General features: G+C 43.3%; 1 protein-coding gene across 1 annotated transcript in view; it reads right to left on the minus strand.

Annotated features, from left to right (window-relative positions):
• LOC146869242 (complement C4-like) overlaps window positions 1-26700 on the minus strand; it is a 550923-nt gene that overhangs the window by 77951 nt on the left and 446272 nt on the right. Inside the window, exons 30-31 of the mRNA XM_085646117.1 lie at window positions 22588-22746; window positions 13104-13163 (exon numbers count right to left, since the gene is read on the minus strand). Of these exons, the coding sequence (XP_085502243.1) occupies window positions 13104-13163; window positions 22588-22746 (219 nt within the window). The remainder of the gene's footprint in view (window positions 1-13103; window positions 13164-22587; window positions 22747-26700) is intronic.

The following is a 26700-nucleotide window of genomic DNA, read 5'->3' on the forward strand; positions in this document are numbered from 1 at the left end:
TTGGGTGCCTAGTTGGTAATAATTGCTGAGTATCTCCTATCATTGGACTCGTTCACTTTGGGTCCTCTTGTTGTGAACGACCAGAAAGTGGGATGGTTAACATCTCTAGGTCCGTTATTTGACCCCAATGGCTAAGTTGGTCTTTAGTTGAATTTGCGATTCGTTCGACTTCAACTTCAGACTCAGGGTGGGCTGGTTCACTTATTCCTTGCTTAGGGGATATAATATTCTCTCTATTGGGGGCTGTGTGTCGTGTGGTAAATAATTTAATTACCGTAACTTAATTTGATGCGGAAAATCTATAAATAATAGCTCAGTAAAATAAGAGGCAGAATCCGTGGTATTAGAGGTTCGGAACGGGCTTTATTCCAAAATCAATTTAAATTGAGGACTTCATGTTCCATCACCACGAAGGTTCAGGAAGTGAAGGGCGTACTTTATTGACAAGTAATCATTTTTATACAATAGGCATTACAGTGAAACAGATGGAGGAGGCGTAACAATTGATAGCAAAGATAAAACATACATGCGTAGCAAAAGTGGGTGTAACTGGGTGTAACTAAAGAACGTCATCAGGTATGATGTCATAATAGGGTGGTTCCATGAAAGAATTTCGCAATGTCAGCAGAAATACTTGGCAGAAATGCGCGCGCAGCAGCATGACGTGTGATTGACGTGCAACTAGGGGGTGAAGGGGACTTGACATTTAGCTCTACATGTGGCGACAGAAGTCTGGAGGGTCAAGTCAACCTAATCCCAAATCATATCTAACATCCTATGTTTAAAGAACTGTGTTATCCAAAAAGAAAGGTCTTTCGAACAAAATCTATTCTATACTGACTGTGAGTGCGTGTACAAGCGTCTAAGTGTCTACACTAGATGCGAGGGCAGAAATCTTCCATAGTAACCGGGCTATGAATTACTTGCATAATGACAGAGAAGCCGGGCCTTTTGCTCGGTAGCTGGAAGAATGTTTACTTAAACTACTAGACAGGAATGCATTGGATAGGGAGCGGAGCAGATAATTTCGAAGGTGAAATACAGTTTTTGGCAGGCAACAGGCTGATGTCAGGCACCGTTAGCCGCGCAGGGAGTAGGACAAAGTTCATGGATACAGATGCGAGCTCAGACTGGAGCTTTCAGAGGCAGAAGGCAGGAAAAAGCTTAACGGCAGAATCAGGGCCTACTCGCCTGGACTGTAAAATAGGATAAATGAACCATATAAAGCCGGTGGCCTTTCATATTTAGGAATGGAATATCCGGCCCATTCATGGCGGATCTGAAAGAGGACATGTTGGCGGTGGACGCACATGTGTTTGCGTCTTCATAACTGGAACTGGAGGGAACATACATGTACTTGTGATTTATACATGAAACCGTTGGGGTCCAAGATAGGGGACATAACTGATCATAAAAATCCATATTTCCACATTCCCTCCTTGTCCCCTACTTGCCCGTTAAGAGATATCAATCTTCATCAATCCGTGGATCTGTTCATATAGCATCATTTGTTCTTCTTTCTTCTTCCGTGATGAATGAAATCTTGGTGGTGGAATACACGATGTGGCACACAGACCACAGATCGCTGGTCCACATTGTAGACATAGACAGCAACTGAAAATTATGAGAAAGCCAATACCTGGGAAGGATAGGACCTTCCATCCAAAGGTAGATAATACACTCCAAAACCAACCGGACCAAGTCCAGGTGCCTGGATTCTGGTGTATCTGGCTTACAATCTTATGAAGGCGAGTTATGGCTTTATATACAGATGGCGAATTTTCTGGTATGAAAATGCAACAGCTTGATCCGATGACCCTACAAGCTCCGCCCCTATCGGCCAGGATGACGTCAAGGACAAGACGATTTTGAAGCACAACAATCCGCATAGCAGACTGCTCTTCTGTTAAATTGCCTAAGGCGGAAATAGTTTCGTTCACTACTGCTTCAAGGGTTCTAGTTAATCTACGTATCAGCTTACTATTAGTAACTGTACCTATATAGGGAAAGAGACCTTTATTGAAATCTGTGTATTTTTCCCATGCTGTCTCAGTGTAATCTACTATTGGGAGATCTCTCCTTTCTCTATTGTGTACTAAATGAGTATTTCTGTGATAATCAGGAGGAGCTAGGAAAACAGGTGGCAAAAGGAATCCGATGTAGCAGGTACCATCCCAATCTAGAGGCAAACGTATATATGCCGTCTGACCACATATGAAGTAGGAATGGCGGGAAGCTCTAAATGTAGACTTGCCTTGATCACTGAATTCTATTACAGTGGTGCATCTACTATGGCCCATATGTATGGAACCATTCTTTCTTACACATAATTCACCTTTAACTGGAAACACTGACATGGCGGGCAAAATTGGAGTAGCTTCGGATTCGACATTCAGGATCATGAGATTAAGCGTAAAATTACCTAATCCATATACTTCATTTTCTAGATCAGTTCCTGTTCTTTTGGGAAGTCCCTCCTTGTTAGGGTATCAGACTTTGAGCAAAACTAAGTTCAGATTTCCCCATACCCAGTTGTCTGGATAAACTGCAGAATTCGAATCTAGGGAATTAATTAAACTAAACCATGCTCCACAGTAGCCATTGTGTGTGAATGGGTATGGAAAAAGAGGAAAAATTCCTTTATAGTTCTGATAGGGAGGGAGTCGACCACATATCCAACAATTTGTAGCATTGCTAACCTGATGGGAATGATGTAACATACTAATAAACGTGTTATTGCGCAGCGCAAATCTATAGGACAACTCATGCGGGGGTAATTCACTAAAAGAATGTTCAGCAGTAACATTGTAAACATGTTTAGAAATAGGATAATATATGTGCAACAATATACTTGCAGTAATTATTAAAAGACTTAAGAAAAACAAAATTAATAACGTCACTGTGCAATGACTACGCAGTGATTTACAGTACGCATGTCGTTTCAACTTCATCCTTCTGTTTCTTTCTCTATACAGGTCTAAGGGATACATGTCAGAGACAAATTCGACCGATTCACCTTGGAGAGGACTTAAACAATCAAATTGCCTGACTTGTTAGACCGAAGTTTTAGTTTATATTGTTCATTGTTATTCAGTTCAACCAAAGGAAGTTTTGAGTCAATCGGTGAAGACACGCAAGGTGTGTCATTTACGTCGGACGGTAGTCCATGAAATTTCTTGATATGACTTGAATGTATCCAGCCTTTTCGACCTTCGATCTTCACGGCTGTCCTCGTCGTTAGCAATACGAGTTGAGGCGATTTCCACCTAGGATCCAGCTGAGACTTCCGGTCAAAGTTCCTCACTAATACCAAGTCCCCTGGAATTACGTCATGGGGTTTCACCTCAGTGTTGTCGGGAAAGGCTGCAGCTACCTGTGAACGACAAGATTGTAGTGCAGACATCAAGGAAGCCAAGTAATCTGTCAGCATATTACAGTCAATATCAGTTATTTTGCGTGGTATAGGCGTCCCCCACATATTTGGTGGTCTACCGAAGATCACTTCATAAGGGGATAGCCCTGTTCGAGAGTGTGCTACCATTCTCATGTAAAAGAGTGCAACTGGTAAGGCTACTACCCAGTCGACACCTTTCTCTCTACAAATTTTGGACAATCTAATTTTCAGGGTCTGGTTATGTCGTTCCACGAGACCTGCTGCCTCGGGGTGTCGGACACAGTGAAATTTCCACTGATAGCCTAACAAAAGTGAAACGTGTTTCATTAGTTCGGATGAGAACGGCTGGCCGTTATCTGAGTAGACAGCACGTGGTAAACCGTACCGTGGGAAGAATTCTCGAACTAACTGTTTGGCAGTAGTCGGGGCAGTGTAATCTGAAACCGGGTATGCCTCTGTCCAACGGGAAAGAGCACAGACAACTACGAGAACATATTTGAATCCTCGACATCGTTCCATCTGGATATAATCCATCTGGAGGACTTCAAAAGGGTGATCAGGAGGCTGAAATCCACCCTGTTCTACGGGAATGCTTTTACCTGGGTTAAACTGACAACAGATCATACAGGTACGAACTTTTTGTTTAGCTGCTGCTCGTAAATGTTTGTTGAACCAAATGTATTGAATGCTATCTAGCATCGCTTTTTCTCTTAGATGTGCTGGACTATGTACAGTATTAATTATAACTTGGACCATTGAATCAGGAAGGAACCACACAGATTTTTCCTTCGTCATCCATCCTTGATCCGTTTGGATCCCTCCTAATGCAGTCCATTTCTTTATTTCGTCTGGTGTAGCATGTGTCTGTATGTCAATTACGTCAAGAGCGGGATCCTTAACCGTCATGCAATGTGTTGGTGTCGGGACTATTGTCTTTGTCATGTCGGATGTTTGAGTTTGAGCAGTCTGTTTAGCTGTTCTGTCAGCTAGATCATTGCCTTGAGAAATGACATCAGTAACTTTCGTATGAGCTTTACATTTCATAATTGATATTGCAGTGGGTAGATGTATTGCATCTAATAAGGCATGAATGAGGGGTCCGTGCTGAATGTGGGCACCGTGAGAAGTTAAATAACCTCTCTCTCGCCACAGCACGCCGAAGTCATGTACAACTCCGAATGCATAACGTGAATCAGTGTATATGTTGACTTTTTTATTTGTGGCTTGAATACAGGCTTGTGTCAGAGCGATGAGCTCTGCTGCTTGAGCTGACAAGGTATTTATGCAATTTGTTTCAATGATTTCAGTGTCTGTTGTGACTGCGTAAGCGGCCACTAGCTCTCCTGTACCTGTTCTCATACATGAACCATCTACATACAACGTCAGGTCTGGGTCTAACAATGGGACGTCTGTTAAATCTTGTCTGGGTTTCGTCGTGATAGTGATAACTTCAATACAATCATGTGCTAGTGGGTCTGTTCCGTTTATTGGTAACAGTGTGGCAGGATTCAATGTACTACAACGTCTGATTTCTATATGTGGCTGAAGCAATGTTAATTCGTAACCAGTGAGTCGCGCTATAGTCAAGTGTTGTGTTTGCGTGCGGTTCAAGAGAACCTCTACTGCATGTGGTACTTGTACTGTCAATGGATGTCCTAATACTATGGCATCGCTTTGTCTGATTGCTAAAGCTGTTGCTGCCACTGATTTCAGGCACGCAGGCAAAGCCTGAGCTACGGGATCTAATGTACTAGAAAAATAAGCACATGGTTTGTGTGATCCTGCTTGTTCCTGTGTGAGTACTGACAAGGCAGTACCTTCGCGTTCTGTAACGAAGAGTGTAAACTGTTTATTGTAACATGGTGTTGCTAAAACAGGTGCTTGACATAAAGCTTTCTTTAGGCTTTCAAAAGCTTGTGTATGTTCCTGAGTCCAAGGGAGAACAGTCGATGTGGCTGCCTCCTGTGTTGTCAATTGAATGAGTGGTTTTGCTAGAAATGCATACTGAGGGATCCACTGCCTACAATATGAAGTGAGGCCTATGAAAGCCCGCACCTCCTTTTGTGTCTTGGGTATTGGCATATTAGCAATTAACTGGATGCGATCTGATGTAAGCTGCCTTCCCTCCTTGGACAGCGAGTGACCAAGGTAAACAACTCGCTGGACACAGAATTGCAGCTTAGAAGGGGACACCTTGTGCCCCTTTTCGGCCAAAAATTGTAAAACCGTCAGTGAGGCTTTTTCACATTCAGGTTCGCTTCTAGCGGTAATCAGCAGATCATCGACATATTGAAGCAGGGCAGTGTTGACTGGCATGTGGATACTGTCGAGTTCTCGTTTCAGTGCTTGGCTATAGATGCTGGGGCTTTCTGTAAATCCTTGAGGTGCGCGTGTGAATTTAAAGCTACGTCCATTTAAACTAAATCCGAACAAGTATTGGCTTTCCGGATCTATTGGGACGCTGAAAAAGGCATTCTTGAGATCAATTACAGTAAAGAATGTTGCTTCGGAATCAATGGCTGTCAGTAATGAAGAAATGTCTGGGACTACGGGGTATTGTGGTACTATGCATTTATTTATTTCGCGCAGATCAATAACCAATCGATATACTGGTGGGGCTGTTGGATCGGTTCGTTTAAGAATCGGAATTATCGGTGAATTACATACATTGGAGTCAGTTTCCACAACCACTCCTTGGGTAATAAGCTCGTCAATGATTTGCAGTAAAGCCACTACAGCATCCGGGGGTAACTTGTATTGTCGCATTCGTGGAAGTACCACTCCTGCCTTTAGTGTGACTCGATATGGTGTAATGTTCATGCAACCAACATCTGTAGGGCCTTGTGCCCATAAATGTGTCGGTAAAGTCTGCAGTCGGTGATCCATGTCTCGGGACACGTAGTGCCCTTTGAAATCACGTAAAAACAATCTTACTCCTTCTGGAGAACAACATATTATAGCTCCGAGAGCTTTCAAAGTTTTATGCCTAACAAGTTTTCTGGACATGATTTAGTAAGTAATAAATCTGTAGTTCGTGTCAAGGGACCAATCGTAAGTGGAAGAGGCTGTGATACTTCGTTAATGATAGGTTTTCCTGAAAAACCAAGGGAAATATTCTGTGTGCCTGAGAGGGGTGCCCCTGGTACTTCACTACGTTTTATTGTCGTTCGGCTTGCCCCTGTATCAAGTAAGAATTTTCTATCTTGACCTAATAGTTCACTGTGTACATAAGGTCCTTCTTGATCTACAGGGACCTCAATAAGGGGTAAGCCAACTTCCCTCTCTAGGCTGTTTCATGAGTATCGTTGATAATCAGGATAGTCATACTGTGCGGTCTGATACATCTGTCGGGTCGTTGTTTGTGTGGCAGCAATAGGCTGCGGTGGTGGAGCTGGCATAGACTGTTGCGGAGCTGGCATGGACTGTGCATGCTGCGGGGCTCCTTGTTGGTTCTGATCCTGTCTAAGTGGTCGTGGTCTTTCTTTTGTGTTACCTATGGCGATATTATGTTTTAAAACGGGACAATCGTGTACATAATGACCTGGCTGTTTACAATAGTTGCATGTCCCTTTTACAGGACCTGTTGAAACACTGGACTGTGTTATACCCTTTTTATGACCGTCAACTGGAACTGTCTGGGAAACTAGCATTTTCATTTTCGTGTCTTTCATGCGTCTATGTTCATGTTCTTGTTCTTCTCTTATTCTATTGTGATGGTACTGTAGCATTTGTAACATTTGTGACGGAGTGTTACCTTGCCAGGTACTCTCGAACTTCAATACTCTATTCTTAACTTGGGGCAAGGCATTTTCAACCAATTTTGTCACAAACAGATGTGGATACGACTCGCTACTTGCTTTTATTCCACTATTTATACGAAAACATTTCTCAAATCGGGAATAGAAATCACTAGTGTCTTCATCTGATTTTTGTTTACAGGCTGAGATTGCACCCCAGTCTTCCTTTTTCGTAGTTAATAAACGTGGCAGTACCTGTACTAGTAGACCTGGTAGTGCTTTGGTCTTGTCCCCGAGCCCTGAACCTGGACCTCGAGCTTTTTCTTCGTTTTCTAATGCTGTCCAATCTATCTTCTGGTCTCCCACCTCCCAATCCTTTTCCTTGAGTTTTTCGTAAATGCCCGCAGGCATTAATACCTTCAGTATTGTCATAATGTCGGGGTAGGTATATTCTCCCATGAGTAACATATCTTTAATTTCACGGTGGAAACCCGCTGGGTCTTTGTCATGACTGGGTACCACTTTCTTCATTTCTAATAGTTCTATTTTGGATATGGGTGTGTATACAAACACACGTTTAAACTCATTGTCATCACCTTTTATCGGGTGCACTTCGCGTAAGGGATTCTGTCTATCCATGTAATACGTCGTTCTTTCCTTGATGGGCAGTGAGACATGTTCAGGACATACAAAAAGGATGTACTGCTTTCTGGATTCTAGTATTTCTCTGATTAACCTAGTACCGGAACCTCTCCATTTGTTCGTGAGTAATTCAGTCAATATATCAGGTAAGGGGCCGGGATCGGAGTGTTGGCTTTTATATAATATAATGAGTTGTTGAATCATATATATACCAGCTAAACGCTGTTCATCTGGGGCGAGGTTCAAAAACGTATGTGCTAATGTATCATCACCATATTTTCCAGGACTATCAACCCAGTGTACGGCTGACCTGGCTAATTCTTGTTCGTCCATAGAATCGAGTATATGATAACCCCTTCGCTCTCGGAGTAATTTGTCAGCAGCTTGGAATGAATGTTCGGGGGACCTTATATTTATTATAGGAGTTTGGAATTTTCTGTTATTATCTGGACATATCGGACGTATCGGATCAGTAAAGTATCTAGTATTATTGCAAGATCTTCCTCTACCTACATAGGCCATGGTTTCTAACTGTCCTGTGGGCAGTTCTAATTCTTCCTCGTCCTCGGTTTGTTCAGGCTCGTCTACTGCTAATCTTTCTTCGTGTATTCGTTCTATTTCTTTGCGGATCTTTCGGCTCATAGCTACTATACATGATCGTTTATCGTGTCTCCCCTCTGATATATTCTTACCCCATGTGGTAAGAATTTGCATTTCTTCCGGATTTACCCCTGGTTGATCTTGATTTCTGATCACACAGTTTATGAGGAAACGTAAAAGTTCCCGCTGTATTTCCACCTTTTGGTACTCCATGGCTCTGTTAATACTCTCAGGGTCTCGCCCTGACTGAACAAAGTGATATATATTTTCTAAATGGGCAGTCATTCCTGGTAGCTTCCCTAAGTATATTGCAGCTCGTCGGATACGTAATGATGCCAGCATCATTTCGTCCCCTTTTCCGGGCACAGGGTCATATCTACAATCTATTAGAAGTTCCTTGAGCGTGTTGGGAGTTACTAGTTTGGGCGTACGTTGGTGGGCTAATTCTTGAAAGGAAAGTTTATTTGTTCTGGGTGGCGTGGAAAAAATGCTTGATGTACCTCCGGTAGCACCACCTGGGGTGCTGGATGTGAAAGGATTCGTTGAACGGGATATAGCAACCATAGGTGTGGATGCAGAGGTAGAAACAGATGTGCTTGCCGGAACTTGTGTCGGGGTTTGCTGTTGCAGAGGTACAGACGGAGGAGGGTCTTGGCGTTGAACCCCCTCGGCAGGCGGTCTATGTGGCGCAGCATTAGCATACTCGGGAGCTGCGTCGTCTAAATAAGAGGAAAGAAAAACATCTTCTGCGGATCTGGGATGCCCTTTGGGATGTACTTTTATCGGAAACAATGGGGGTGGCAAGTCTTTTGGTATCTCTGGAGTAGCCTTAGGTAATCCTTCGGCCAGAAGAGGATACATACCATTCACAAGGGCATTTCTTTGTCTGTCTGTTTGTTCTGACTTTACTCGAGTACCTTCTTCAGTTAATACATTTTCTCGAACTTTATTTAAATTCTCCTTACTTTTCTCTTCCTGTCTGAGCGCTTTTTCTGTACGTCTATATGATTCTTTACGCCATAATTCAATGGCATCTTTCTGTGACTGTCTAGCTTTCTTTTTCCATAATTCTTCTTCTACTTTCATAATGCAATCTGCATCCCAGGTCCCAGCTGCGGGCCACCTCTGACTTTCTGGTAATTCCTTGGTGTAGTCTACCCATAGATCAAGAAATAATATGGCGTCTAGGCCATGTTTGTGATACATGAAGTACCCTGGAGTGTCCCTAGGAGGAATGGGAAAAGCTTCTTCGAGAACCCCTTTTCTGGTTTTGATCTGTCTTAATTTCGAAAAGAGCAGCATATTGAGAACTGATCTGATACCTAATCTTGAACACGTTTAATACCATAAAACACAATAATGAACAGTCATTCACACCACAATATACAGAACGTTTTTAAAACATTTTAACATTTAACATTTAATGAAAATAAACAATGATGGCCAATTAGGGAACTAGTCACTAAACATAATACTTGGTACTAACCAGATAATTCTGAATTATATACTAGACATACTTGATATACTGCTAAACAGTACAGATACACTGCTGAAACAGTGCAGACCGGATTTGTGTACCCAAACCCGTCTTGACCGGCACAAACTATGTGCACGTCAGAACGCCTCCCCGATAATGGTACTCACCGGGTAGCTCGGAACGGAAGGCCTCGGAACTGAACTGAACTTGAACCGGACTGGACTCGACTCGAAACTTCGGAAACTTCGGAAACTGGTGGGCCTCTGTATACCTCGGATCTTGCTCTCTCAGCTAGGCTCTGGTCGGGATACTTCGCACTTCTCACCGCCTCGTCTGGGTGTTGATCGCAGCCTCAGTTACCCCCGCTCGGCAGGAGGGAGATACAGGAAATCCTGTGGGTACGCGTTGTTGTCCGTCCAGCTGTGACAGGAGACCGGGCCTGCAACGCACCGCCGGCGCGTGAGATGAGAAAGTGTCCCTGTTCGGGCGCCATTTATGTGGTAAATAATTTAATTACCGGAACTTAATTTGATGCGGAAAATCTATAAATAATAGCTCAGTAAAATAAGAGGCAGAATCCGTGGTATTAGAGGTTCGGAACGGGCTTTATTCCAAAATCAATTTAAATTGAGGACTTCATGTTCCATCACCACGAAGGTTCAGGAAGTGAAGGGCGTACTTTATTGACAAGTAATCATTTTTATACAATAGGCATTACAGTGAAACAGATGGAGGAGGCGTAACAATTGATAGCAAAGATAAAACATACATGCGTAGCAAAAGTGGGTGTAACTGGGTGTAACTAAAGAACGTCATCAGGTATGATGTCATAATAGGGTGGTTCCATGAAAGAATTTCGCAATGTCAGCAGAAATACTTGGCAGAAATGCGCGCGCAGCAGCATGACGTGTGATTGACGTGCAACTAGGGGGTGAAGGGGACTTGACATTTAGCTCTACATGTGGCGACAGAAGTCTGGAGGGTCAAGTCAACCTAATCCCAAATCATATCTAACATCCTATGTTTAAAGAACTGTGTTATCCAAAAAGAAAGGTCTTTCGAACAAAATCTATTCTATACTGACTGTGAGTGCGTGTACAAGCGTCTAAGTGTCTACACTAGATGCGAGGGCAGAAATCTTCCATAGTAACCGGGCTATGAATTACTTGCATAATGACAGAGAAGCCGGGCCTTTTGCTCGGTAGCTGGAAGAATGTTTACTTAAACTACTAGACAGGAATGCATTGGATAGGGAGCGGAGCAGATAATTTCGAAGGTGAAATACAGTTTTTGGCAGGCAACAGGCTGATGTCAGGCACCGTTAGCCGCGCAGGGAGTAGGACAAAGTTCATGGATACAGATGCGAGCTCAGACTGGAGCTTTCAGAGGCAGAAGGCAGGAAAAAGCTTAACGGCAGAATCAGGACCTACTCGCCTGGACTGTAAAATAGGATAAATGAACCATATAAAGCCGGTGGCCTTTCATATTTAGGAATGGAATATCCGGCCCATTCATGGCGGATCTGAAAGAGGACATGTTGGCGGTGGACGCACATGTGTTTGCGTCTTCATAACTGGAACTGGAGGGAACATACATGTACTTGTGATTTATACATGAAACCGTTGGGGTCCAAGATAGGGGACATAACTGATCATAAAAATCCATATTTCCACAGTCGCCTGCCTGTTGTATTTTAAACGTGTCCAATAGTAGTGTTTGCTGTATTTTTCTTTTCCTTTTGATAGGAGGAAAAGGTGGTCGCTCCTTTCCCGACCTCATAGTTCACCCTCTAAGGTGAGGAAAACTTTGCCTCTTTCAGAGAATCAGTACGGGCCAGTGACAGAACCAACGTGTCCTTTAATGGAGCAAAAAGCACCTCCAAAACCTCTCAGGAAAATACCCTCGAATCACAACCTCAGCACTAAATCCACCGATACTACTGGTTACTTATTAAATAAATAATTTGTTCGTTAATTGATTAATATCCAGTCTCCGGGTAGGGCTGTAGACTAAGCATGCGGAGTAGTACAGGGGACAAGGGTTGCTTCAACAGGGCCAAAGTCTATTATCACTTGCGCCTTTAATTTATGTCACTGATTTTACAGATTTATTACAGACTCCAGCGGCTCAGCGACTTACTGTCTGGTTAACCTTGGCTGTCGCTCACGTCGTGCCTCGCGTCTCGTACCTCTAACCACTTGTCACTCGCCACTCACTCACTTATTCATTGCTGTTCGTTGTTATTTATCGTTGTCAAAAAAATACAGGGAGAAGGCTGGGCAATCCTTCGGTAGCAGGAGTGGGATCAAGAGCCGGTCACATAGACGGTATATGTAAGCACTTCCCTCCGCTCCACTCCTCGGCTTGGCTCTGCTCTTAGTGTATCCTTGGTGTTTACACAGAACCAGACAACAGGCAACAGGCCAAGGCTCCACTAACCCAGCAGCAACCGCTGCACCAGCAGTACCGCCGGTCAAGGCTCCTTTACCTCCTACAGCACCCAGGGTCTTAGCACCACGGTAGCAGCCGATCCTACCTTCGCTTGAAATGGCCGTATCGCAGGTCAAGGATCCTTTACTCCCGCACCAGCAGCACCGCAGCAGCACTGCAGTGCCGTCAATGGCCGTTCCTGCCCCCACTTGAAGCGCCCGTATAACAGGACGCGGTTAAAACAAGAAAGTGGGAAGTGGGAGAGAGCCCTTCGGGAGACCTGCGGGAGCAGGTAACTGCTCGCAACACAACCCAGCAATCGTTCTGAGCTCCACGCCAAGCTCCACGCCACTTGCTCCTCGCCACTTGTGCCTCCTTTTAGGGGGTGAGGTAGCTAGATGACATTTTAACTTTGGTAGAAATGTTAATTTCATTCTGGTTGTTCGTAGCATGCATTAGCGCTATTTTAATATTATTTTGTTCTTTTGTTTTTTACGTGTGCTAGGCAATGAGATGAGCCTGTTGAAATGTATTCCTAAATAGTCTTTTTTTTTAACACAGTGTTTGTGTGTGATATTGTAAAGAACAAAATTGGGCTTCTCAATTGCCACTGAATCCCTGGATGCCTGTTTAGGAACCGTTAGTAACCCTAAAGACAGATGCCACTTCAACTATGTATTGAGTGGGGTTGTGTGGGGCTACAACAACCTGTTTTTCACATTCAATCACTGTTCTATTGAACTAAGTTCACTTGTGACACCTGTGGGAGGGAAAACAAACCTTGTAGAGCTAAGCCAGTCTTAGTTTACACATTACTACTCACCGTCAGGGTTGCTTTGCCTTTCCCTTGGACTTCCACATGCAAATCGTTTCCGAGAGAAAACTAGGTCAGGGAAAAGAAATATTCAGAATAGAAATAAAAATCATTGTTGTGTTGTGATTTTACTTTGATATCAAAAGCTCACATTTAGAGAATTTGCCCTAGTGATATTTAGCATATATGCAGCAAACCACACAAAGTAACTTCTCTTCCTGTTGTAACAATAAGTGTTATGTTATCTAAACCATGGTACACAAATTATGTACTTCTGAAGGATGAAATTCTAGTTATCGTTGTGAAGATTCAAAAATATGACCTGCTAGCTCTGCACAACAGCCACTCTGCCACCAAAGGGTCTTCTTGTGCATCCCTCGAAGACATGCATACCTTTTTGTATGACCAAAACACTGGCACTGAGCGCCCTCCCTAGAATCTTCTCCTTGTGAGCCAAGACCACCAGATTATTGGTGGAGTCCAGGTCACATAAGAATGTGTGTCATCTCTCAAATACCCTTAACCATCTGCTGGATGCCTAAACAACCATTTATCACTCATTTATTCATTTTCTACAGTGCCAAACTGCCATTATTTAGTATTATTTTATGACCTAAGACCTCTGATCCTTTTACCCTCCTAAAGTAATATGAAACTTAATGCTCTGCATATGATGACCTTGGAACACAATCTCTACACACACTCTTGCTGACTTAAGGGAGGTATGAGTGAACTTGATCATAAATTAGTAGAAATACCCAAAAGTGTTCTTCCGAGCCCTTAATACGATGTAAGCTATGTTATACTGGTTTATCTTTCTAACATTCACCAGTACTAATGAACAAGTTACTTACCTTCGGTAACAATATATCTGTAAGAAACATTAGTTAGTTAATAGATTCCTTACCTTAGAATTACCCCCAGGAGTCAGACTGGATCCGGAAAGCTTTTTCGTCAGCAGTACCTCTGCGCGTCGGAAGGTGGCGTCGGTCGACTCTGCGTCCGTTATTGGCGTTGTGTCGCTGGGATGACATTGCAGTAGCTACTTAGACGCCGCCTTCGAGTGCTGACATCAGTTCTGTACACGACTTTCCGCGCCAGAAACGCAGAGCCACGCAAGACACTATCCACTGGTGCACAAAACAAGGGCCCTGAAAGGATATCCTTAACCCCAAAAATCAGTTCGCAGAACGGGGAGGATGGGTGGGGCGGTAAAGAATCTATAACTATCTAATGTTTCTGACAGATATATCGTTATCGAAGGTAAGTAACTTGTTCATCTGAGAGAAACACGCTAGTTATAGAATCCTTACCTTAGAATAGATACCCCAGCAATACCAACCCCAGTGGTGGGTCTGCGAACCAATATCACACCAGAAAGTCCTGGAGAACAGAACGGCCAAAGAAGCCATCTCTCCGGACTTGACTGTCCAGGCAGTAGTGTTTGGTAAAGGTGTGCAACGATGCCCATCTAGCTGCCTGACAGATATCATTCAGAGGAACTCCTCGCCCTAAAGCAGCAGCGGCTGCCGTTGCCCTGGTGGAATGGTCATGCAACCCCACTGGAGGCTCCTTTTTTGCCAGAGAATAACAGGCCTTGATACACAAAATGACCCACAGAGAGATAGTCCGTTTGTGTACGGCCCGACCTTTTTTGGCGCCCACGTAGCCAACAAAGAGCTGGTCATCCACCCAGAATTGTTTTGTGCGGTCCAGGTAAAAAGACAGCGCACATTTTGGGTCCAGACGGTGGAGCCTCTCTTCCTCTTTGGAAGGAGGCGGAAAGAAGGTGGGCAAAGTGATGGTCTGCCCAATGTGAAAGGCAGTGACAACCTTTGGCAAAAAGGATGGACGGGTTCTGAGGACAACCTTGTCCGGATGCACAGAGAGAAAAGGAGGCTTTGAAGAAAGAGCCTGGAGCTAACTCACTCGCCTGGCAGAGGTGATAGCCACCAGGAATGCAGTTTTGAGACTTAAAAGCCTCAAAGGACAGTTGTGAAGTGGCTCAAAGGGAGCGCACATTAAATAAGTTAAAACTAGATTCAAGTCCCACTGAGGCATAACGAAAGGAATAGGAGGCAAGAGATGAGTTATGCCTTTCAAGAAGCGATTAACAACCTGGGACTTGAAAAGAGAAGGCTGATCTGGAAGCCGAAGGAAGGCAGAACTTGCCGAGAGATAGCATTTGATAGTGCCCAGAGCAGAGCCGTGCTGGGCCAAAGAAAGGAGGAACAAGAGAACCTCAGAAAGAGGGGCAGAGAGAGGATCCACAGCCTTTGCCGTGCACAATGCCACAAATTTGTTCTGGCACTGCACAATCATTTTATTTTGTCACAGGAAGTGATGTCACAGGAATATGTGTCACAGCCCTGTCACCTAATGATGATGATGATGCTAAAAAGGCATTGCCAATTAAACTCATCACAATATAAAATGTGACTCAGATATAAACAATATAAAAACGTTACAGCTGTTGCAGAACAAGTTACTTACCTTTGATAACTCCTTATCCGTTAGAGACTATCTAGCCGCAGATTCCTTACCTTATTCCCCAGGCGTCAAACTGGATCCTGAAGTTTTTGAGCAGTTCTCCTGCATGCCGTTAGGTAGCATCTTTCTGCTCCACATTAGCAATGGCGGCGGTGTCTGCACAAGAAAGTACATGCAAAGGATCTATATAGGTATTGCACCAGCATGCTGATGTTGGTTACTTTCGCGATTTTCCACGCCATTGTATTGTATTGTATGGCGTATTTATAGAGCGCAAAAACTGTCACCCAAAGGGTATCCTGGCGCTTCGACTTATTACCAACAACACGCGATGTTACAATATCCAAGCAAAATTAACCTAACCTAGGAAAAAGATGAGTTTTTAATCCTTTCCTAAAGGGGGAAAGATCCCCCATACTTCTCAGCGACAGGGGTAGGGAGTGCCAACATTTGGCCGCCACAAATCTAAAAGACCGTCCGCCCATCCGGGCCCTCAAAACCTTCGGAACCACCAATAAATAAGCTGACAATGATCGAAGAGGACATGCAGGTACATACCACGTGAACATTTCCTGCAACGGGACAGGGCCTAGCCCATGAAGCGCCTTAAACACCAAACACAGTGCTTTAAACACAATCCGCGGCGAGATAGGCAACCAGTGAAGGTCTGCCAGCGCCGTGGTGGAAGAATCAGAGCGCCGCCGAGAAAGGGCCAACTTAGCAGCCATGTTCTGCACACGTTGCAGTTTACCCACCAAAATGGCGGGTGCTCCTAACAGCAATGCGTTGCAATAGTCCAACCTGCTCAATATAATGCCACGCACCACCTCTGGCCGAGCATGGACCGGTAGCAACGGGAGGATTTTCCATAGCATGCGGAGCAGCGCCATGCAAGTGGCCACAGTCTTGTTAACAAATAAGTCTAGCTGAAGATTGGGCCCGAACATCACACCCAGGTTCCGGACGGAACCTGCCGCCATAAGTGCAGAACATCGATAAAGAACTGACCACTGGTGTGAAATACTTAAGGCCCTGAGAAGAGTCTACCTTACACTCCAATCAGCTCGCAGAGTGGGAAGTATGGAAGGGCCAGTAAGGAGTGTGCGGCTATATGGAGTCTTTACCAGATAAGGCATTACCCACGTAAGTAACTTGTTCATCTGATAGAGACATCTATCCGCAGATTCCTTGCCTTAGAACAGATACCCAAGCAATGCCTCTCCAGAGGTTGGTGGGCATAGTCACTTTAAACCAGAAAGTCCTGCAGGACCGAAAGGGTGAAGAGCTCATCGCGACGGACCTGGCTGTTCAGACAGTAGTGTTTTGTAAAAGTGTGCAAGGAAGCCCACTCTTCATCCTCCTAAATTACTTGTACTTGTGTCACTTTACTTGACTTCCCTGATACCTCAAGTGTGACTACAGTCGCTGGGTGCGGCTCCATGAACAGTCACAGGACCTTCTGCGCAACCGAGTCTCATCGGGTCGTCTGACATTGGTGGCGAGGAGTTCGCGGCAGTCCTTGTAGATCTTGGAGGTGTGGTCCCTTTCCTAGCACCACACTAAGTGTGGGTCTGTCATAGACATCTGCTGGTGACAGGCACCATATGGTTGTGAACCAGTTGGTTTCTTAGGGGACAAACTGTCACACCAGGAAATCAAATCTCTCAAAAAAGAGTTGACAAAAAGTCAGAAACAAGCCAGTCAGAAAACAACTAAGGGTAGCTCTGACCGGATCTGCTCTATCTGGTGTGGAAAGGAAAGAACTGACATCAGAGCTCCAAGGTCGCGCATATAGAGGCACCGCCAACGTAATTTACGCTGTGGACGACACTGACGCGAAGCTGGATGACACCTTACGGTGTGCAGGGCTACAGCTCAAAACCTTCCGGATCAAGTCTGACACCTGGAGAATATCCTATGGGAAGGCATATGGATCTAGAGGTCTCCATCAGATAACCTATACATTATCTTAGCCCACCGCCTCAATGGTAATATTACATAAAATTACAATGGCCTCAGTGCTGAAACTGAAATCCTATACTACGTGCTCATGTCCATATATAAAGCATACATTCATGTCTATCTATTTCTTCATCCCTGCAAAGCATGAGCCTAGAGTTTAAATTATTAAGTTAATGTTATCACATAGAGAAACGTGAAATTAACATATAAACATAATTTTAAATAGTGTAGATCACATATTAAGGTGCAGTTATACTTAGAAATGACCCAGTGACAACATTTTAAAACAAATGGGAGGCAAGCTTCGTTGTCACACGCAAGGGGGCAATGTTCAACAAGCCTGACTGTCCTTGATGGCTTACTCTAATCATCATAACGTGGAAGAGGCACTACAGTACTCGCCAGAAGGATGGGCACCTGCTGGCAGCGCTCAACAGTCCCCCCTGAAGAAGGAAAAGTTACTCATCTGTAATCCTACTTCTCTCACTGGAGAATCCTCATACATGTCATAAGCACTGAATAGTTCCGCCCATGTGTGGAGATCCCAGAGCACTTTTTAAAAGTATACATATATGTATAACAAGCTTTGTACCATAGCACCTTACATATATGTTTGCAGCCTAAAGAAGATATAAAATTTACAGTTTCATAGAATTTTCATTTTTTTAAAAAGCCAATTGCATAGAGATGCGTCACTATAACAAAATGACCATAGAAAATCTTCCACAAATGTTTTTAAAAGTGGAAAACGAATGGGAATATGAAGCTTTGTTAGCTAACAGGCTGAAATGCAAAGCAAAGTCGAGAAATCTGGCACTATGCCTTTACGAACGTCACAGTACCCCCTGTATCCCACCATGCTTCACAGGCAGTCACAGCTCCTACTTGGAAGCAGAAGTGGAGGTTGTCTGTAATTATAAAATAGTGGGCCAGATGTACGACCTGCAATATAACACATCGCAAATTGCTCATGGATATTAATGAGCCTCTCGCAATTTGCGAGCTCTTTGGGAATGACAGGCCCTCCCAGGGATGGTGGCCTGCTGGGCTCAGCAGACCACCATGTCTGGGACTGCTTTTAAATAAAGCTGTTTTTTTTAAATGCAGCCCGTTTCCATCAAGGAAAACGGGATGCATTTAGAAAAGAAAAATTAAACTTTTCTGTTTCATTTTTTTAAGGGCAGGCAGTGGTCTCTGGGACCACTTCCTGGTCTTAAAAAATATTTTCCTACATACTCACAAAGGGGAAAGGGTCCTCAGGGGACCCTTTCCCCTTTGCGAGTGGTTTACCACCTACTTGAAGTAGGTGGTAAACTGCAACTGTTTTGCGGCTGCAAAACACTAGTACATATAGCATGTTGACTCGCTATTAGGAAGGGACACCCTTCCTAATAGCGAGAGTCACAAATGCTAATAGTATTTGTACATGCTATTACCCTTTTTTGCAAAAAAGGGATGCACATCTGGGCCTAAGTGTTTTAAATTGATTAGTGTGTAACTGAATGTTTAAAAATATATTCTTATTGGATTTTGTATGTTACAACCCTGAAGAAGCTTGAGTGAGAGCGAAACGTGTTGGCTGTATTTTTCACACAACAACTTTTGGAGACTAGTTTGGATGGACTTTATTTCTGAAGATGACAGTTTTGCTAAATAAATCTTGACAATTACTGTCTATATATTATATTTTACCAGAAGATCTAACTTGGTTAGTGTATGGAGACATACTTGAAAATGGCTCATTATTTCTTTGCAAATGTTTTGCTTCCTGTATTGATCCTTTTTTCCTGAAACAATCAGGAATACACTCCCAATCAATTTCGATGCAAAGGAACTTCCTCCACTGTTTTTTTCTGCAGTAAAATGTTCTCCTCTTCCTGAAATAGAACTTGTTGATAAGATGATGTTTTGGTTGGAGGAAGGGGAATTGAAAAGAAAAGAAAAGAACAGTCACTCTGAACAATATTAAAGACCCATCTGTGTGCAGTTATCAGCAGCCACTCTGAAAATCATGTTACAATACTTCCTCCCACCTGAGTGACTGACAGATCTGGGGGAAGATGTGACTCATTGTCATTGTTTAGAGTCTTTCCCGCTGCAGATTGCTGATGTTGACCTCCTGTTCTTTTGGATTGTATAACTGCTTTAGGATATGTTGCTGCTTGTGGTGCAACCAGTGAGGGGTGTCAACCCCCTGAGGATTGTAGCAGCTATCATAGGGCCTGTGACTCTTTCTAAATTATTTTTTTCTTTTCTAGGCCCACATCTTTTACTGTATCCAATTCGGTCTTCATCTGTGGCATGTCGTCATCCGTTTGAAATCCAAACGTGTTTTTCCTGAGATTGGCAGGTTCAGGGTTCTATTTTGCGCTTACGGTTTTAGACCTGTTAGTCTAAGTCATGAGCTTCTCCATATAACATGGCAGTAACCATGAGCAGATAAATCTGATATGTCAGCAGCTGGACTAATGATTTGATTTGATACAAGCATTCTCTCATTAATGCCATCCTGAAAATCTTGCCTGTCTTCCTTAGGGAGTTTATCCGTAACCTTAAAGGGCATTGTAAAAGCTGATGTTCTAAATATTTCTCTTCCCACAGAGACTATTCTTTTGCTCTCCTTATCCGGTGGTATGGGAGACAGTGGTGCTACTATGTGTGACTTCCTTGCTGTAGCCACAATTAACGAATATGATGGTGGAGCTGCCCTGAGAAAGAGAAGATCTTGGTCAGGAGGGTTATACTTCTTCAAGAGCCTATATGGAGCCAACTTTGTAGGTGCAGGTGTCAGGAATGTTTGCATTGCAGGTTCAAGAAGACCCGGGACCAGAGGGAGGAGAGGTCTTGATGAAGTTCTTTGATGTAAGGTTTCAAAGATGACTGATGTAGATGGAGTAGGAGCAGTCATAGTAATGTTCAACTTAGTTGCACCTCTTACAAGCACCTCATTTAAAGTTATCAAGTCATTCACCAATTGGAGATAGTCATGGTGAAAATGTTAGAGGAAGCCGAAGAAAAATTTCTGATTAAAGATCTTGAGGTTGTTGTTCATAAGGGAGACAGTGTTCTACGATGGCTTGTACTAGATCTTCTTGATCTAGAGTGAGAAAACTGGCTTCTTTCCCTAGAGCCATTTTAAAAAACTAAGGCTGGATCTAGATTTAGTACGATGTCTATGAGACAACTGTGGACTGTCCTGTGGATTTGTGAGGACAGAAGGAGATGCCAAGGATTATAGGTGATAGCATTGGAGATATTACTGAATCTGGAGAAAAGTTAGGTGGCGTGGCCCTCCCTGGTGAAGATGTACCATAAAGCAATGTCCCAAAAGCACTACTTCCACTGTTTGACATGATTGAGAATATGTTTGGGAGTATTTCTATTATGGAGTTGTAGGTCGTCGTTGGGGGAGGCAGTCTCGACATCAACAGAGGTAGCTTTGCCATAGACGGAGGTGGTTTCAATATCAACAACTGAGATCTTATCATTGATGGAGGTGTTTTCGATGGCAACTGATGGGTTCCTTCACTGTTGAGTGTCTCAACTTCGTACCTGATGAGCGCAAGCAATTAGGTATGTGTCCAGTCTGCAGCCTTATGCTCCTCTACATAATGCTTCTCGATGTCGAACAGGAGCAATGTCTCTTCTTCTGATGTCTTTTTTCCTTGGATCTACCTCGAGGGGGAAGAAGAAGCTATAGCAGAAGACTAGCCTTCTCCATGGCTTCTAGAAGATCTGGCAGCATGTTCTTCCTTCTTTTGCTGCAAACCATGTAGTCTGATTTATTGTTGATCCTTCAAAGTTCTTCTGGAGAAAGATTGTCAATAGGTACAGGAATCATGAATGTTATCCTCAAGAAGGCACATTATGCAGAGCCTGTGGGGGTCTCACGGTGTCTTCTTTTTCCACAGGAAGGGCACTTCACAAAAAGTAAAAACATTTTTAACAGAACAAATATATAATAGTCTATCAGAAAAAGGTGTCAAACTACCCTAAATATCAATAGACTTTGAATTAAAACTCGAAGTACAATATTTGCAAAGATTTCTAAAAGACTTTGTCCAAAAAGGCAGAGCTCAGTGCCCCAGTATCCTGTTTCTAGGAGCCGGAAAAATGAACTGACCCAACTGGCATGATGGGATACAGAGGATACTGTGAGGTTCTTAAAGGCACTGTGCAGTTTTCTCTTCTATGCTTTGCATTGCAGCCTACTGAAAAAATATTCCTTTCTTTTCCTTTAAAAAATGTTTTTGGAAAGATTTTCTATGGTCACTTCTTGTTGGTGATGCATTTCTATGCAATTGGCTGGTTCTTAAAATGAAAATTCTGTAAATTCTGCCTATTTTGAGCCTTCTTTAATCTGCAAACATATATGTAAGGTACTAATGTACTAAGCCTGTTATACATATATGCATACTTTTCAAAAGTGCTCCGGGATCCACGCACGTGGGCGGGACTCTTCAGTGCTTATGACTATTGATGAGGACCCCCTGGAAGAGAAGTGCGTTGAACGCCAAAACACGCTGACTCACGGTGTACCTTATCATGAGGTCACAGTTCTGCCTTTCCTGCCTACAGGCAGATACTACACTATAATACCAGGGACACAGGGTGAAGAAAGATTAGCCTAACATAAGCATCTGTGTTACAGTTTATTATACATTTATGCGTCTCTATGCTTGTATTCCACTTCTCTAAACGGAGGCTGCAGCTCTGACCTTCACCCAGTCGTTCATCCTCAGCATGTATTGGGAGCAATATTAGTGAGGGAAGTCAGGTATGTCTGATGTGGTTTGCTTGGATAATGGCTTCTTTAGTGCAGGTAATTTAATCTATGACAGCGGCACATGCTAAGAGCTATCGCAGAATTGGGCGAGAAATCACTGTGGGTTTGTGGCTGATGCTGATGATATTGTGCTCAATGTTGCTGCATGTTTGCTTGCCTGTGTTATATGCTGTGAACTGCACGTGTGTGCTCTCCAAAGCACTGGTGGATTACCATCTAAAGAGTGAAACCAGTTTATTGGCTTAGAAGACTTACCTGCAACTGCTCTTGCACTTGTTTGCTGTGTTTGTCCAGGTGAAGTCTGTTTTTGAAACTTCTCTGTGGCGAAGAGATAGTGAGGGCAAGATTCCCTCCCTCTGTTGAGTAGGTCTTCGTCCAGTAGCGAGAAAGGGCCTCCAAAGCAACCACAGTGTCCTTAAGCAAAACAGAATTGGTATTACTATCTCACCTTAAAAACACCTCCATCCCAGGTGCAACATAACTTCTTCTTTTGAATCATATCTTCATTTAAGTACATGCTCCAGCCTCTCTTTGTTGTGATGCACCTGCACCCCTTTATTCTATTGGTGAATACCACAGTTGCAAAACCCTCTTCTTCATTTACACTGTTGCAATACTGTCTGCCTGAAAACCTTCACTCATCCCTTGATGCCCATCATCAAGTGCACACAAAATATACTGTGATGACCCACACAGTCATAATACTCAAATTGTACTTATTTGGCTACTGTTATTGCACACACTAAAAGAGGTTTCAAAATCCATATTTCACAGGAAATATATAAGACTTGTAAATTATTTTCCATAATTTGCAGGAGGTATTTATTCCTGTGGATTAGGGATACTATCCAATGATAGGCACTGTATCAGGCCAACGTATTTGCCAGGGAGAGCGGTGGAAATCACTGGAAGGTAATGTGGAAAACCCTTCACGTTCTCAAGATCTTTTCACTTGCCTATGTTATTAACACTGAAAACTTATTGGACACTTCTTACTTCATTACAGTTTTCTTGTCATTTTTACTCACATTTTTACTAAATTTCTGTTATGCTTCCTAAAAATCTATATACCTGGTGCCAGATTTATCAAGGTTTGCGTCACCTTTGCACGATTCAAGGGGGCATAAGTGTGACGCAAAACCTAGATGAGATTTACGAAGCCAAGTAAGGCGATTCTGCGTGGCCCTGTATGTCTGGATAAATCTGGAGTAATGCAAGGCAGCACAAATTGATGCCTTACGTCGCTTTGCCCCAGGGCGGCGTTCCATGGGTGAAGCGTGAGTGTCCACGAATCCACCCATGGATTTTGGCGCATTCCCAGATTTACCACTAATGGTAGTCCTGAGAATGTGTCAAAATGCTATCCCTCCCCAGGAGAGGTATAGCGAGGAGAAATATATTTATTTCTCCTCAATTGTTCCTCTTTCTATGAGTGCTGCACTGTGAGAAAGAGGAAAATGCCCCTGTGGGTTCTTTTTGTGTAGGAAGGTACCCCTTTATAATGTTAAATGAAGCACATTCCTGCCCTTTCGCGCAGTGTAGTGAGGTCGCTTGCTGCGCTGCGTGAATATTTGTTAAATACGCCCCTTGATGTTTATGTTTTTCATGTGTTTGTTGCTACCATGATGGTCTTGGCAAACCATTCCCCCACCTGAAGCATCCCATGATTTACCACTTAATGGCTCATTAAGAGAGGTTAGAGTTAGCCTGTCTTCCCCTGTGTTAAGTCTAAGACACCACTTGTTTGTGCATTAAAACAGTCTACTATAAAATATGAAAGAACCAGTAACTTGGGATTTATGCTCCAATGCACAAAATGTTGCAGCTGCCAATGCTTGAGAGACTGGTTCTAAATTTGATTGTATTGATCAATAACTTATCCTGAGACACCGTCAATGGCAACCTCACTCTTTCCATTTATAAGTGTCTGGCAATGCTAGAGGTTCAATTTAAACTAATCTTAAATGTAATCCTCGGTGAGGTTGGTGAATGCTAGTGAGTGTTCACTGATCCCTAAATTCAAGTCAAATGTCGCAGCTTTTCAGACACTGCATGACTCCGAATTTGGAGGAGACTGAGAATATCGCCTCTGTTTTCAGGACAATTTTATTAGTATCAGTTTGAATCTAGGTATATCACTGCCTGCCCGTTGTGAAGTTGCTGTGCTAGAGTCAATGTCTAAGACTGAATTGTTGATGAGTTAATCCTTTAAAACCTGGAATGGTTTAAATCATCTGCTTACCCAGGGATCTAGAGAAACATGTGGATGGAGCCATTGCGATCGGTACTCCCATATCAGGTTCATGCACAATCTTGTATGAATAAGAACGATGTTCCACGTTCACCTTTGTCAAGGGTGAGGGTTCTAACAGGGGAAGAAACTGACATGCTTCAAGAGTCTAGACAAATGTGTCAAAATCTTACTACTATGACCTCTTGACAGAGAAATTTCAAATATTTCTTCTTGAATTGGTTTTTCTGTGCATAAGGTGGTATGTTCTATACAGAGAATTTCCCTGTATCAATACAAGACAGGTTATCAATTCTCCAGGAGCGCTGCATAAGCAGAACCGAAAAGCCCCACTAAGGTTTGGGTTAAATAATTCAAAGAATCTCAAAGGTGGGAGTGGGGATTAGCCAAAAAGAGTGTCTGAGAAGGAGTCAGGTATGACTTCGGAACACTGACAGTGAACCCCAAAGATGACAGGAGTGTTCGCCATAGTCTGGAGGTGGTTGACTACTGTCTGGGGCAAGCCCACCTTTAACAGCCAGTCATCAAAATAGGTGAAAACTGACCTCTGACGGTGTGCTGCTACCACCTCCATACCGCAGGTAGAGCTGATGGGCCTGCAGGACCGGTGTATGGAGATAGGAGGCCTGCAGATCCAACACCACCAGATGTTTTGGCCTGCTAACCCGGTGAGAGTCATTGGATTCTGCCTACAGAAGGGTGATTGTGCTCCACTAAGAGCACGGTAGGGGGGTTTGGTAGGTGGTTCTGCTTTTGGGGCACAGGGTTCTGGGGGGGTTGGTGGGGGAGGACATACGCATGTTGTCCCTGACTAGGGAGTCACCACACCATGAACTGTGAAACTGCTGGGTACTTTGCTGAGGCTGAAGTGGCTGTCTGTATGGGGTACCCCAGCTGAAACCGCGAAAGGAACCGTAGGATTCACTCAGCTGGTGAGACAGGGTAGATAAGCTCAGGGAGCGTACTGTGGCACTGCTCTCTCTCAAGCATCTTAGTGTGGAGCCTGCCTTGCACCATTCAAAGGGTATATATATCCATAAGGAGCAATTGGGCCCCGCTTGAAAAGTCTGTTGACTGCAAACAGGCGTGTCAATGAATAGCAATACTAGTGTTGATGAAAAAAACAAGTTCCTTACCAATGCACTGTGGTTCTCCAGTATTGATATCTTTCATAGATTCACGTTTGAATCTTGAGGTGGGAGGCCCACGGTTATTATAGTTATCAGAGTAAATCAAACAAACGAAAATGAAAGGAAAACCCCATGAGACTGTATACTAATCCACATCATTGTAGGTAGAACCAAACACCAGCCAATCAGAGAGCAGCCGCTGCTTCATTCAACTCTTCCAGAGCTACCAAACCTTAGATTTCAGTGCACAAGAGTACTAAATACAGAATACTAGTATCTCTGTCAATTAATGGTTCTGAGCGCCTGAAGGGGAGATGGGTGTCTCGCATGTGAATATATAAAATACATCAATACTGGGGAACCATAGTGTACTGATAAGTAACTTCTTGTTTCTCCAGTACTGAATTTTTCATAGATTCACATGCTTGAATCCGAATAGCAAGCAGTAATAACTTGATCTAACATGTATAGAAAATTGCAGAGGCCGGTAGTATAATATAAGGGTTGTAGTTTGTAAGCGAGAAATATCTAATACATGTATATATACATTCATTTCCATGTTACAATTTATAACAATACCTCACCTCATTGAAATAAGTTGTGAAGATCTGCTTGAGCCGCAGCTGCATCTTGGTTGGTAGTTGCATCTAGACAATGGTGCCTGGTAAAGGTATGTCTGTTTGTCATGTGGCTGCCCTGCATATGTCAGGTAATGATACTGCATCAAAAAGAGTTGTAGAGGTTGCCACGCTTCTTTTTGGAATGAGGACGTACTTTGGTTGCAAGCGGTCTTCCTGCTTTTTCGTGGCAAAAAGCTATGGCTGCTGAATGTTATACTAACTCATGACACAGCTTTTCTCTGGCTTGGTGACCAAAAGTTTTTTCGATATTGATCTAAAATGTTAAGCACCTTTTCACAGCCATGGAATAAAGCACTCTTTCTGCTATGTTTGGAGGGTTCTGAAAGTATGTCTTTAAGGCAATTGG

The sequence above is a fragment of the Triturus cristatus genome, chromosome 1_1, assembly GCF_964204655.1.
Source record: "Triturus cristatus chromosome 1_1, aTriCri1.1, whole genome shotgun sequence".
NCBI lineage: Eukaryota > Metazoa > Chordata > Amphibia > Caudata > Salamandridae > Triturus > Triturus cristatus.